This window comes from Mustela lutreola, chromosome 4 (genome assembly GCF_030435805.1).
Source record: "Mustela lutreola isolate mMusLut2 chromosome 4, mMusLut2.pri, whole genome shotgun sequence".
Taxonomy (NCBI): domain Eukaryota; kingdom Metazoa; phylum Chordata; class Mammalia; order Carnivora; family Mustelidae; genus Mustela; species Mustela lutreola.
The window spans coordinates 78823504-78838100 of record NC_081293.1 but is presented as its reverse complement, the minus strand read 5'-3'; the positions used below and the strand labels follow the sequence as shown (position 1 = coordinate 78838100).

At 42.4% G+C, this 14597-nt stretch overlaps 1 protein-coding gene across 1 annotated transcript in view; it reads right to left on the bottom strand.

The window, feature by feature from the left end:
• Positions 1-14597, bottom strand: part of LOC131829004 (contactin-associated protein-like 3) — a 181847-nt gene that overhangs the window by 3866 nt on the left and 163384 nt on the right. Inside the window, exons 20-23 of the mRNA XM_059170309.1 lie at positions 14412-14545; positions 13519-13606; positions 1802-2032; positions 1504-1575 (exon numbers count right to left, since the gene is read on the bottom strand). Of these exons, the coding sequence (XP_059026292.1) occupies positions 1504-1575; positions 1802-2032; positions 13519-13606; positions 14412-14545 (525 nt within the window). The remainder of the gene's footprint in view (positions 1-1503; positions 1576-1801; positions 2033-13518; positions 13607-14411; positions 14546-14597) is intronic.

The following is a 14597-nucleotide window of genomic DNA, read 5'->3' as shown; positions in this document are numbered from 1 at the left end:
GTCTTCTCACTCAAAATAAATGAGAACAGGATTAAGATTCGATTTATATTTTAACACAAAAGTAATCCTTTTAGGTATACATTATGAATAACATATATGTTTCTTTGTTCCTGGAGTTGTGAAATCAGGAGATCATATACCTCATTCATTAGAAAAACAGAAGCGATTACGATAGGAATGGGCAAGTTCACATTCTTACACAGATTTGGTCAGCACGTAAAAATATCTGAGTACCTTCCTAATAGTCTGGAGAAAACTGACATCTTGATGAACAGAAACCAAGGGGCAAATGCAGTCTGGTCTGCCTGAAAAGTGGACACCCACCTGCATCCCCCAGCTTGGGGATGACCTCCCTTATCTGGAATAGCCATGAAATGGAGAGCCGCTCACTCCCTCTCAGCCCATAGAGTTTACAAATGACACATTCCAGTAGTCTAATAAATATAAGCATTCTCTGAATCATAAGGAGGAGACTTGAATATTCATTTTTTAAAGCAGGCCTAAATAAATTCTGTTTCAGAGAATACAGAGGGAGATATTTAAGATGGAATTACTTGTACCTCTTTAAATATACGTAAGTACATAGAAAATATTAATATACATTATATGTGAATATATATGTAAATACATACATAGTTTATCTATAGGACTTTGTTTTTTTTTTTTTTTTAAGATTTTATTCGTTTATTTGACAGACAGAAATCACAAGTAGGCGGAGAGGCAGGCAGAGAGAGGAGGAAGCAGGCTCCCCGCTGAGCAGAGAACCTGATGTGGGGCTCGATCCCAGAACCCTGGGATCATGACCTGAGCCAAAGGCAGAGGCTTTAACCCACTGAGCCACCCAGGCGCCCCTATAGGACTTTGCTTTAAAGAACTGTGTTATATCCAGTTTTACTGTCACAGGTATAGAATACATGTGACACTGAACGTATATATATAATGCAAATATATGTGAATAGTTACTTTAGAAATACAAATAAATATATGTAAATCTAAGATAAGATTGACACCAGAAAACAGTTCTGCATATTTATGTTTAGAAAAATCTTTAGGTTTTTCTATCTTTATGTTTATGAAAATGACAACTTGCACAGTTTAGGTGGTTCTAAACTCACCTAATGCTTTACTTTTAATATTATTTTTAAAAGTTTTGGGCGAATGGACTGAGAGGTCTTGGCTATTTTGGATCAAAGAAGTAAAGGTGAATATGTCATATATGTACATGATCTCCTGAGAGATATGAATGGGTATTTTCAAATGAAAAACCTTATTACTCTGTAGTTCGGCAACTATCCTTTAAAGAGTGTCTCGGTCCTACCATGGGTACTCTCCACTCAGCGCCCCTGAGCCCGGGCAGAGGCTGACATCGGGGCCAGCCCGTGAAGAATGCCTGCAAAGGGGTGTCCCGCCATTGACCTCGCCCCTCAGCTCGGACTCCCGGACAAGGGTTTATGCCCGCGGTGACAGCAATGCCAAGGACCAGGTCGTTCACAGCCCTGTTACCTCCAATGACAGCAGGGTCACTTCTGTCAGCGCTAACTAAGGGCTCACCCCGGTCTGTCGGTCCAGAGCCACCTACAGCAGAGAAAGGGAGAATGACAGAGGCAGAGGGAAGAGGACTTTGGTGACATTCGCAAACATCTGACAGGAGAGCAGAGCGCGCTGCGCGGGCGGGAAGGAGCAGGAAACCCAGACCAGAGCAGGGCCGCGCGACCCCACCGAGGGCCTGGGCAGCCCCAAGACGCAGACGGGGTGGAAGACCGTGGGCAGCAAGCGCCACTGCGGGCGGAGGGGCACGCACCTGTGCCACTTGCGATTGGGCGTTTGGCCTCCCGCGCTGGGGCTCTGGTCCCCTTGGACTCTGCGCACTGGGAGGCGGCGGCCATGTGTCCGCGCACGGTGACCGCGACGGGGCCGCTGGGGCGCAGCGCAGCCTTGAGCGGAGTGGCGGGGCCGAAGCGCAGGGCAGACAGGCAGCCAATGAAGCCGCGCGCGCCGGCCCGCAGCGTGTCCGGGTCCGCGCCGGGGGGCTCTGCGGGCAGACAAGCAGGGCACGCCTAAGGGTGCGGGGGGCGCAGGCCTGGCCCGCGTCTGCAGGGCCGCCACCAACCGACCCGCCCTCCAATCCTCTGCCCTTCCTCCCGTAGGGCATGACAGGCAGGGCCGTCCCTGCGGCCCCTGTTAGTGACCGGCAGGTGCCAGCTCTGCCCGCGGGCAGGCCGCAGCGACCCCGGGTGCAGTCCCGCCCAACAAAGGATTCCACCCTCTGCTGTTGCCCATTTCAAAGATCACGGCATATTTTGTAACAGAATCTGTGGCCGGTTATCCAGGCGGTCGCAGTGAAATGTCACCCGCGTGGGGACAACAGTGCTCTGGGAATAATCCCTAGGGCGGCTCTAACCTCCCCATTTACACTTGACTCTGGCCCCTGTTCTCAGTCCCACAGAGTCCCCGCCCCAGCTGCAGCTACCACCGGGGAGCCCCACCTCCCGCTGTCTTTCCCCAGTCACAGCGGTGGGCTCTGCCCCCTTCCCCCAAGTCTGGGCTGGCTCCCTGTCCTAGTCCCTGACCTGGCTCGGATCTGACCGAGGTTAGTTAGCGGGAGAAGGGCCGCGACGCACCCATGAAAGCAGAGCACCAATCCCTTCACCTCGAGGACGATTAGCCCCTACACTGCACTTGCTCAGTGAGCCCCAAATCTGACCCGGCCCAGTTACGTGCAGGCTTCGGACGTTTCGTGGATGCGTAGGGAAGCCGCCTCAGTGTGGGGACCCGCGGCATCTGCATCTGATTCCCTCCCTTCTTCAGTGTGTCCACTAGTCCACCAGTGTGTCCATCTTCTCCAACCAACCATACACAGCAACCAAGAATTCACCCGGTGCCTGCCACAGGCCGGCCACCGTGTGGGTTCATTTGCAGAACTGAGAATTTAATGCTCGCAATGTAATACCGCCAGAGTATTTATTCCTGCTGGAAGCCAGTTCACATTAGATTTCAGAAATATCTGAATGTCTCTCACGTGGGGCGGCCTGGATCCAGGCTGGTCACAGGAGCCCCCTTTTCAACAGGATATTCTCTCTCTATCCTGCCAGTAGCTTTTGGACATGTTGGTAATTGCTGGCATGAAGGGAGGGGTAAATGGGGGTCGTTACACTATTTTTAGAATGAATGCTATACCTTCCATAGAATAGATGCGTGACTCTACAAGTCTTTTTGGTTAGCGCGATAGCAGGTCTTTAAGTTCACCCTGAGAATCTCAGCTGTGATCCCTCCCTCTTGATGTTGTGGATAAACTCTTAGGGGGTAATGTTTACTTCCTTTGAGTTTTTGAGGGGTGCTCTAAGTGCTATGTAAAAGACCTCTAAAAGCAACTAAAATGAGGGGCATGTTTACATTGTTACAATCCTAATAAACAACTCTCTGAAACACACAGCTTTCTTGGCCAGGCTGATTATATGAGGCATCAAGGAGGCTTATGTATGATGAATTCCAGGTAGATTCTTACAGTGAAGTAAGCGAGCTGGAGACAACTCAGTTGAAGGATCATTTTAGGTTAAAGAGCTCTTCTGGGGCACCCGGGTGGCTCTGCTGGTTAAGGGTTGGCCTTTGGCTCAGGTCATGACCTAGGGGTCCTGGGATTGAGCCCCTTCATGCTCCCTGCTCTGCGGGGAGTCTGCCCTTCCCTCTCCAACTGACCTACGGCCACCTCTAGCCCTTATGCACACACTCTCTCCCTCAAATAAAAAATAAATAAAAATAAATAAAAAATAGAGTTCTTTACAGGTCACTTTTTTTTTTTTTTTTGCATTCAGACAATATATATTCATTCCATAAAGAAAGGCATCCTTGCTTGAATATACTTAAAAGAATATCAAGAAGAACTAAAATAGGAAAATGCTATGATAGTAACATAGGACTACCACAATGCTAAAATACTAAAAACAAAAACAGAACACCACAGGCCAATTAAAAGTCCCAGCCACTGAGCCAAAAGAGGAACCGGACAACACTCGCTTTCCTGGTCAAAGTCTGACACGAGCGCTACCAGGCTAGGGTCACAGAATCAATCCTGGGCAGACGTGTATCTTACTAACTAATTGGACTAACTTTGTGAAATTCATTCTAAAGGTAAATTTAAAAATGTCTATAGGCAGTGCTATTATTCAAGAAAGGAGTGCCAGTAGAACACTGTATTGCAGTCAAGAACTTGTACTTGACATTTATACGTACTTGTGGATTGTGAGTATGGGCATGTGTGGGTGGGCTCATGTGCGCCCATATCCTGTTATTAACCCCATAGCTGTAGCCATGACTTTGTATGCGTATGGGGTACCAAGATGCATGCAAGTTTACTGCTCACTGCTGCCTTCGTATTTTCCATCCTAAAGTCATGCTTGTGATTCGTTTTTTGACTGGAATAATTCTCTAGTATTTTCCTTAGATGGGAGGCATGGTTCATATTTAATCTCCATCCATCCTTGTTATCCAAAATATCTTTTTTTAACCTTGTCAAATACATTATATATTAGATGCTTGCATTGTGGCTCATTCCTCAGCCATACTAACAATGATCCACATCATTTTTTTTTATCCTGCTGTAACAAATGAGAAGTTAGATGCTGATGCCACAATCATTATTTTTTCATTGTAGTAACTTCTGCCTGGAAAGTTTGGAGGACTTTTCTCTGTGGGTTTTGCAATTTGGAAATTTTCCCAGTTGTATGCCTTTTCTCGTCAGAATTGATGCGTACTTTCAATCTGCAACTCAAGTTTTCCTTTAGCTCAGAGAATTTTTTTTCATGCATAATTACTGTCTTTGCTTCCAGTTCTGTTTCTGGATCTCTAATTATCCCCATTAGGTTTTCTCTTATTTTCCCTTCTAATTTCTCTCTCTTAATCTTTTTTTCTTTGCGGTTTGAGATAGCCCATCTCTGTAATATTCCAGACCACTGTCTAATGATAACCAGTGATGATTCTCTCCTTCAGATAACCCTGTAAAATTGTGAAAACCTGTATTTACTTTAACCCCCAGAGTTGGTGTGTGAGTTTTTCAAGTGTCTTTGAGTGCCAAGTCTCATCGCAGTTGTGTTCTGTCTTCTTTTTTTTTTTTTTTAAAGATTTTATTTGTTTATTTGACAGACAGAGACCACAAGTAGGCAGAGAGGCAGGCAGAGAGAGAGAGATGGAAGCAGGCTCCCCGCTGAGCAGAGAGCCCGATGCGGGACTCGATCCCAGGACCCTGAGATCATGACCTGAGCCGAAGGCAGTGGCTTAACCCACTGAGCCACCCCGGCGCCCTGTTCTGTCTTCTTTAATGGCTCTATTTTGATGTGGGAATTGTAGTTGTTGTCTTCAGTCCTCCTCCCTGTCTTCTTAGGGGCAACATCATCTTTTTAGCTATTGATTTATTGTTCTGCTAATGAGAACTCCATGGATGAGTATCTTAGACGGTATGGGGGTCCTGGCAAGCTAGAGGCTGCATCTTTTCTGTCCCATACCCAGCAGCATACCTGCAGGTTCATGATCTGGCCCCAAACAGAATGTAGGAAGAAGTCTCTCTCTCTCTTACCATGGCAGAAGGAATATGGCCCAACCATTCAGCCCATCTCCTGCTCCACGAGGGGCACTGAGGATAGGTATAACCATGCTAAGCAATGCTGACCTTCCCTCTGGAAGTCAAACCTTTTTTTTTTTTTTTAATTCAAGATAAATGACATAATTAGAAAACGAGTAGAAGACAGACTTTTCCAGTCCATCTTTCCAACAATTCAGAGACAGGAGGCCCTGATTTTCAGAGTGAGAAAGAAGTGAATGAATTATTCCTTCCTCCCCGAAACACAGGCCCACGGAGCACCAGGCTCTCCCAGTGCTTGCAGCTAATACCAGAGAAAAAATCAGGGGGTAATCTGGTGCCCTATGCACTCAGAGTGAGCAATGCTAGTAGGAGCTTCCTGGAGCACTATTCCTTAGTATATAATACAGACTCTTTGTGTAATGACACGTAGGCAATCCCCACCACTCTTTCACCCAACAAGATGATTACATCAGAACTCCACACAATCGCTGCTCTTAGTTCCTTAGTCGTCTTCACAGTTGTGCAGCCCCACCTGATGTGTCTCTGCCTGTTTCAGCAGTCCTGAACCCTGAGCCCTTCCACTTCTCTCCCCCCACCTCCCATCACACCCTGTCCTGGAACACACTCATTCACACTTCAAAATAGACACCCGGTTACAACTCATCACTCACCATCACTCACCATCACTTCTCCCAGCTGTGTGTGCAGAAGAGGCATTGGCAAAAGAAATGAATCTGTAATACTTTTTTTTTTATATTGAGATACAATTCACATACCATAAGACTGATCTTTTTAAAGTATACAATTCAAGGGGATTTTGTATATTTACACAGTTGTAAAACCGTTACCAGTATTCACTCGCAGAATCTTTCTATCTCTCCTAAAGAAACCTAGTGCACATTAGACTCCACATCCCATTCCTACCCCTCTCCAGCCCTGGGAAAACATAAACTTCCTGTTTCTATAATTTACCTATTCTGGACATTTCATCCAAAATAAATCACACAGTAAGTCACTTTTGGTATTTATCCTCATTTATTTAACATCATGTTTTCACCCATTTGTAGCTTGTGTTGCTACTTCATTACATTTTATGGCCAATATTTCACTTTTGTTTGTAGCACACAGTGAAACACTGGCATGAAACATAACACTGTATCACTTAGTGGTCAGTGGCTGGGGCTATTCCCATGCTGGGTTATTAGTGGAGAACACAGCTACAGGGATTTACGTACACCTTTTGTGTCTGGACATATGTTTTCAATTCTCTTGGGTATATACCTAGGAGAGGTCATATGGTAACTCTGTGTTTAACTCCCAGATAAACTGCCAAACTGTTTTTCCACAGTGGCTACACATTTTACATTCCCATCACCAATGCACAAACTCTCAAATTTCTCCACCTCCTCCACTTGTTATGGTTTTTTAGTGAAATCTTGTGGTTTAGATTTGCATTCCTTTGCTGGCTAATGATCTTGAGCATCATTTCATATCAGTTTTTGGTAAATCTTCAAAGAAATGTCTTTGATTTCAGCCTTTGACCAGATCTTTTGACCATTTTAAAATTGGGTCATTTGTCATTTTGTTTGGTTGTGAGAGCTCTGTATATACTCTGTAAAAAATTTCTTATAAAGTTGGAGCAAACAATCCTAAAATTTGTATGGAATCAGAAGAGACTCTGAATTGCTAAGGAAATGTTGGAAAAGAAAAACAACTGGGGGCATCATGTTGCCTGATTTCAAGCTTTTCTACAAAGCTGTGATCCCCAGGTCAGCATGGTACTGGCACAAAAACAGACACATAGACCAGTGGAACAGAGGAGAGAGCCCAGATATGGACCCTCAACTCTATGGTCAAATAGTTTTCGACCAAGCAGGAGAAAATATACAATGGAAAAAAGACAGTCTCTTCAATAGATGGTGCTGGGAAAATTGGACAGCTATGTGTGGAAGAATGAAACTCAACCATTCTCTTATGTCATATGCAAATACAAACTCTAAATGGATAAAAGACCTCAACATGAGGCAGGAATCTATCAAAGTCCTAGAAGAGAACATCAGCAGTAACCTCTTCGATATCAGCCACAGCAACTTCTTTTAAGATATGTCTCCAAAGGCAAAGGAAACAAAAGTGAAAATGAACTTTTGGGACTTATCAAGATCAAAAGCTTCTGCACAGCAAAGGAAACCATCAACAAAACAAAGAGGCAACCCATGGAATGGGAGAAGATATCCATAAATGACAGTACAGACAAAAGGCTGATATCCAAGATCTATAAAGAACTCCACAAACTCAACACACACAAAACAGATATTCATGCCAAAAAATGGGCAGAAGACATGAACAGACACTTCTCCAATGAAGACATACAAATGGCTAACAGACACATGAAATAATGTTCATCATCACTAGCCATCAGGGAGATCAAAATCAAAACAACATTGAGATACCACCTTACGCCAGTTAGAATGGCCCAAATTAACAAAACCATAAATAATGTGTGTTGGAGAGGATGTGGAGAAAGGAGAACCCTCTTACACTGTTGGTGGGAATGCAAGTTGGTGCAGCCACTTTGGAAAACAGTCTGGGGATTCCTTAAGAAATTAAAAATAGAGCTACCCTATGACCCTGCAATCGCACTACTGGGTATTTACCCCAAAGATACAGACATAGTAAAAAGAAGGGTCATCGGTGCCCCAATGTTCATAGCAATAATGACCAAGGTTGCCAAACTGTGGAAAGAACCAAGATGCACTTCAACGGACAAATGGATAAGGAGGATGTGGTCCATATATACTGTGGAGTATTATGCTTCCATCAGAAAGGATGAATACCCAACTTTTGAGCAACATGGACGGGACTGGAAGAGATTATGTTGAGTGAAATTAGTCAAGCAGAGAGAGTCAATTATCATATGGTTTCACTTATTTGTGGAGTATAACAAATAGCATGGAGGAAATGGGGAGTTAGAGAGGAGAAGGGAGTTGGGGTAAATTGGAAGGGGAGGTGAACCATGAGAGACTATGGACTCTGAAAAACAATCTGAGGGATTTGAAGGGGCGGGGGTTGGGAGGTCAGGCTACCAGGTGGTGGGTATTATAGAGGGCATGGATTGCATGGAGCACTAGGTGTGGTGCAAAAGTAATGAATACTGTTATGCTGAAAATAAAAAATAAATTAAAAAAGAATCCAGGGCAAAAACTCCAGCTTCACTCTTCTTTTCAAGATGGTTTTGGTTAATTGGAGTCCCTTGCATTTCCATATGCATTTAGGATCGACTTGTCACTTGGACTTGGATCGGAATTGTATTGAACCTGTAGATCAATTTGGAGAGCACCACCACCTTAGCAATGTTAACACTTCCAGTCTATGGACATGGATGTCTTTCCATTTGTGTGAATCTTCCTTAATTCTTTCCAGCAGTGCTTCATAGTTTCCAGTGTATGTGTCTCACACCTCTTCTGTTCAAGTTATTCCAAGGTATTTTATTCTATCTGATGCTACTTTAAGTGGAATTTACATTTTGGTCTTCATTTTGTTTTTGTATTATTCATTGCTAGTATAAAAATACAATAAATTTCTGTATGTTGATCTTATATCCTTGCTCCTACTGTGAACTATCTCCATTAGCTTTTTTCATGGATTCCTTATAAGATCCCGTTCTGTTCAAATAGACATAGTTTTACTTCTTCCTTTTCATTCTGGATACTTTTTACTCTTTGTTTCTTGCCTTGTAGCCCTCACTCAAACCTGTACTACAATCCTGAAGGAAGGTGGTGAGAGTAGACATCCTTATCTTATTCCTGATCTTAGGGAAAGATTTCCATTATTTTCCATTAAGTGTGATGCCAGGCATGGGGTTTTTGTAGCTGTCTTTTTACATGCAAGGAGGTTTCTTTCTATTCCTACTTTGTTTTTTTGTTTTATTTTATTTTTTTAATGAAAGCACAGTGGATTTTTTTCAAATGCTTTTTATGTGCCTATTCAGACAACCATGTGGTTTTTGTCCTTTATTCTATTAATATGCTGTATTACATTGATTGTTTTTATCTGCTGACCCAACCTTAAATTCCTAGGATAAATCTTATCTGGTCGCATATGACAATTTGTTTGTGTTACTGGATTAGATTTTACTGGATTCGATTTGCTAATATTTTGTTGAGGAACTTTTCATTTGTATTCATATTCTGAAATTATATAAACTTTTGTGTCTTCCACCCTATGACTTTCCTCCCAAATGAGATAAATTCTTAGGCAGAGCACAGCAAAGACAAAACATACATCACAGAAGTCAATGGAGCTTTTAGTATCCAAACTGTAGTCTGTCCATGAGGGTATCAGTAACCCCCACATATTATTTATAACCCAATTCTAATATATGGAGTTCCATTTCAACACAAGATCCTTCAGTGGGTTTCTTTTCCCCACTAAGGTTTAACTGCATGACTGTACTGACTTGAACTACATTCGACGTATTGCACTCTTTCCCAGGAGGGAAGAGAAAGGCACATCTTTACTCTGCACCCTTCAAAACAGATTTTTGTTTTGGTAATTTGGGGATCTTTGCTATTGTTGTTCTTTAATGCACAAAAGAAAAAATCCACAGAATACCATTTACACAAAAGCCTTTAGAGAGATAAAACCTAATGAAAATGCCAGGAAATCTTACTGGGTTGTTGTATTTTACAGCTCTCATATTTCAGGGTTACAGGTCACATCCAAGTTAAGACTGGACAGAAAATTAGAAACCTAATGATCTGCACTTAAACTCGGATTTTACTGAAATTATTTTATAGTAACCGGGAGCACTTGACCTGAGTGTCATTGTTAATAAGACCACTGAAGAATGGGAGCTCACCAAAATAAGTGGAGGACAGCTTGCCATAGCTTGGGACAACTGTTTTTGGAAAATGAATGGCTCTTCATTAGCCAGTCTCTTGGTCTATTTTATGCAACTTTATGAAAAGAAGCTCAGCTTCTATTTCCCAAATCTGAACATGAAATAGTCTTCTTCTCGTAGTTACTGCTAAGGAGAAGCTATCCTAAATAAAGTTACCCAAAACACGATAAGTGCTATTAGCCTTTGATCAAGATGTGTACCTCTAGGTACAGATGAAATGAATATTTATAATTTTATTAGACTCAGTTGCTTCAGGCAATAAACTTCATTGATGAATTTCAACTTCAATTTCTACAGCCTGAGAGAGATGCTTTTTGACTAGACCATTCTTGAATAGAAACATTAACATCTTTGATTCCATGCTACTGCTCTCTACAGATGAACTTGCAGGAAAATAAAAATGTATATGATAAAATGTATTATTCTCCTTTTTTATTAAATGACTCCCTTTATATAAGGTAGTTTAGTTATTAAATCAGTTTCCATAACCCATGATGTATCTTTTTACAGTTAATACATTCAAAGCTAAATTGTCTTTAAAAATGTTTGTCAATTTCACACTTCCTGCTGGCAACTTCCTACCTTATGCCACAGTCACTTCTGAAACTGCCTCATCTCTCCTCTCAGAGCCAGAGTCACTGAGGGCAGGCAGTTAGTTGTGTGTGTTATGTTCCTTTTGTTCCTTGACCCTATCTGTCCTCCTGGCTGGGAAGAGTGCCCACAGAAACCTGCTCCGGCAACAAAGGAGGGATGACTCTACTGGGGGCAGATGGGCCATCCCTGCACTCACAGACCTCACCTGCATGTAAGTAAGCTGAGCTCTGAGGCTTGCACACCCCTAAGATGATCTACTCCTCACTCTGTTCAAGCCATGAATGGTAACTGTCAGGCCAGAGAGTGGAGCTCAGTAGCACGTAAAAAGGGAGCAAATTCTTTTCCACTTGGATATTAAAAATTCCTTTCCACTTGGATTGTATAAAAAATTATACTATTCAGCTGACAGCTGACAGCCAAGGCTGTGGTTCCATCCCACTGTTCACTGTTCTGTGAAACTCAACTAGGCTCTGACTTTTTATGAACTTCCTAACCTCTTCCCGCTAATTGTATACTGTTATTCTCATGGGTCAAAGCCAGAGGAGAACCTTATCTCTTTCTATTGTTTTCCCAGTTCTTGTGGTTTTTCTATACTATGTCACTGTTTTTGTTTTGTTTTGTTTGGTTTTGGTTTTTAAATTTATTTGACAGAGAGAGAGAGATAGTGGGAGACATAACACAAGCAGGAGGAGTAGGAGAAGGAGAAACAGGCTTCCCACTGAGCAGGGAGCCTGATGTGGGGCTTGACCCAAGACCCTGGGATCATGACCTGAGCTGAAGGCAGATGCTTAACGACTGAGCCACTCAGGCAAACACCCTCCCTTCCCACTGTTCTAAATAGAATGAAAAAAAAAAAAAACTTACTGGGTGTTGTATCTAGATGATGAATCTCTAAATTCTACACCTGAAATTAATATTACACTATATGTCAGCCATCTAAAATTTAAATAAAAACTTTAAAAAATAAAATAAAAAATCTACTAATATCACAAAACATGGATGTCCAGAAACACCTAGAAAACACACCTGAATTCACGCATTAGAGACTAAGCTATTCCCCTCTCTTTCCCATGGGCTGTTTGAGCTACAGACTTCTCCCAGCACTTGAGGGGAACAACTGTGCTCATCTGCATTTCTGTGCCAGCTGCTGGAGGCCCACTCTGCACTCGCACGGCAAGCCACAGCAAAGCCTTTCTGCCAACACATCATGGGGCCTGAATCTTTATCCACACTAAGGCACAGTTAGAAAGCAGGAGCACCACTTTGGCCCAAAGTTGGTATCCATTACATGATGCCAAGACTGTTTTCACAGCAAAGAACCCCGGGACCCTGCTTCACTGGCTTAATCTGCAACTGTAACTCCCAGGACCAACACAGAGCTTCCCATCCCCTCTACCATCTAAATGATGTGCATCTGCATTTACCATTTACAAGGACACACTGCGATCTGCCCCATTTCCTCTGAAAAATAAGAACTTATAATTTTATTGCTCATCGTCTTTTAGAAAAATGTCACCATTTTAACAGTTACTGTGCTTCTCACCCTATTTTGAACATGGGCTCATGGGCTGTCTGTAGATTCCAGCATCTGTAGGATGTTTTACGTGCCAGGGATAGAAGAAATGATCAAAGAATCAAGGTACAAATGGCTGAAAAGGTAGTAAAAAGTCCATGAATTATCTCGGACCAACACAGCCAGATGAGTGTCATGTACCAGAGCAGAAATTCTACCCAAGACTACAAGAGGATTTCTCCCAAATAACTTTAGATATTGATAGCATGTACAGTTTACAATATAAACAATTAAAAGGAAAAAAATACCTTTCAAATTTTTATTTCAATCTAATTCTTGGTGACAAGGGGGAAAACAAAGGCATAAATAATTTGATGCTTAAGTAGTCTGGTATTCTTTTACCAGCCCTAAAGCGGGTGTGGGGGATCTTCAGATCCTGACCTTCCAGGGGTAGCTGGGAGCACTGAACACATCTCAGAGCAGAGCCCAGCCTACCACCAACACATACTCACTTGCCCAAAGAAAATGTAAGTCCTTTCTTCTTAATATAAATCTATATTTACTGTTGGGTGATTTCTGCACTTGACCCCTGATTAATATACAATTGTAAACGTGACAGCTGCTTTGATTTTGCCTTTCCTCAATTGTTAGAAAAATACCAAGTTTCATTCTGCTTGATTACCAAGTGAGAGGGCACTTGTGGAGACACTTCTCAGGGGTCACTGTGGCTCACCTAGCAGACAGCCCTCCCTGGTGATTACAGGCACACTTGGACAAAAGGGCTGCTTCTACCTTGATTGTCACTTGCTGGGAAACCATGAATACGACAAGGAGCTTCTTTCAGCCTTATGAACCCTTCCCCTGTTTGCAACCTGACACTTCTGATCCATGTCAGTGGGTTGGGTATGGGAGTCCGATGTTTTTTCTGACACTTACCTAAAATTTTCCCCAACATAAGGGACTTGACAGCATTGAATTCTGTCCCTGACGACAGGACAACTTGTCTCCTTGCATTCTGGTTAACCTATTAAATATTCCACGAGTAGCAAACATCAAAATGGCAAGTAATTTTGGTGGATAGGAGAATGGGAGTCTGAGGGAGACCAAGGAAAATGGTAAAAACAAGCCATACATTTGTGCTGTTACAAAGGTGAAATGGTTTCATAGCAATTGTTTTAATACCTCGGATTTTACACCACCCCATTGCCTATTCTTTCCCCTTTATTTGTCTTCATGGTTTAGGGATCCGTAATTGGTATGATTTTCACAAAGAAATGCAATAAGCTATTTCAAACCTTAAAGCTTTTACTTATTTCAAACAGAAATTAGTAACACAAGCCACAAAAAGTATTACTGGCACAGATTCAATATATAAAGGTAATTCTTCAAAACCCAGTGACAATGAATAATTGAAACATGGAGGCTTTTAAAAAATGTATTCCCACTTTCAGCAAAATCTTGCTTTTCCCCTTGTGTTTACATTTCTGCCATCTTTGCTCTTTTGTACTCAGATGGAAATAGGCTTTCATTCTCATTGGAACATCTCCAGTAATCGCTGGGAGAAACTGGCAATATTCCCCGACCGACGACGACAGCTTGGCATTTTCAGCAGTCAGATATTAACAAAAACCCTGTCAGCCTCTTGCTAAACAAACAAATGACACTGCTAAAGAAAACACTTTGACTACGTTTTCTGTCCCCAAGACTTTCTGGGAAGACTGATGAACGTGTATCTCTGTTACTAGGATTTATTCTCAAAGCCTTGCTGGAGGTCATACACTGAATGCCACAGGTTTGGTTACTGTGGCTGCTGTGAATCTATCTCTTACCTCTACAGAGACCGCCGCTGCTTCTCTGTGAATCATCACCTGGTGAAGCTTCCCATCAGCAAAGTTTTTAAAACCAAAGTTAAAAACATCAGGTTCTTGGTGCCTGTCCAGCTTATACCTGATCTGCAAACTTCCTAAACAAGACCAAAAAATGACATTTTTAACTAAAGTGGAATTTTATAAAAA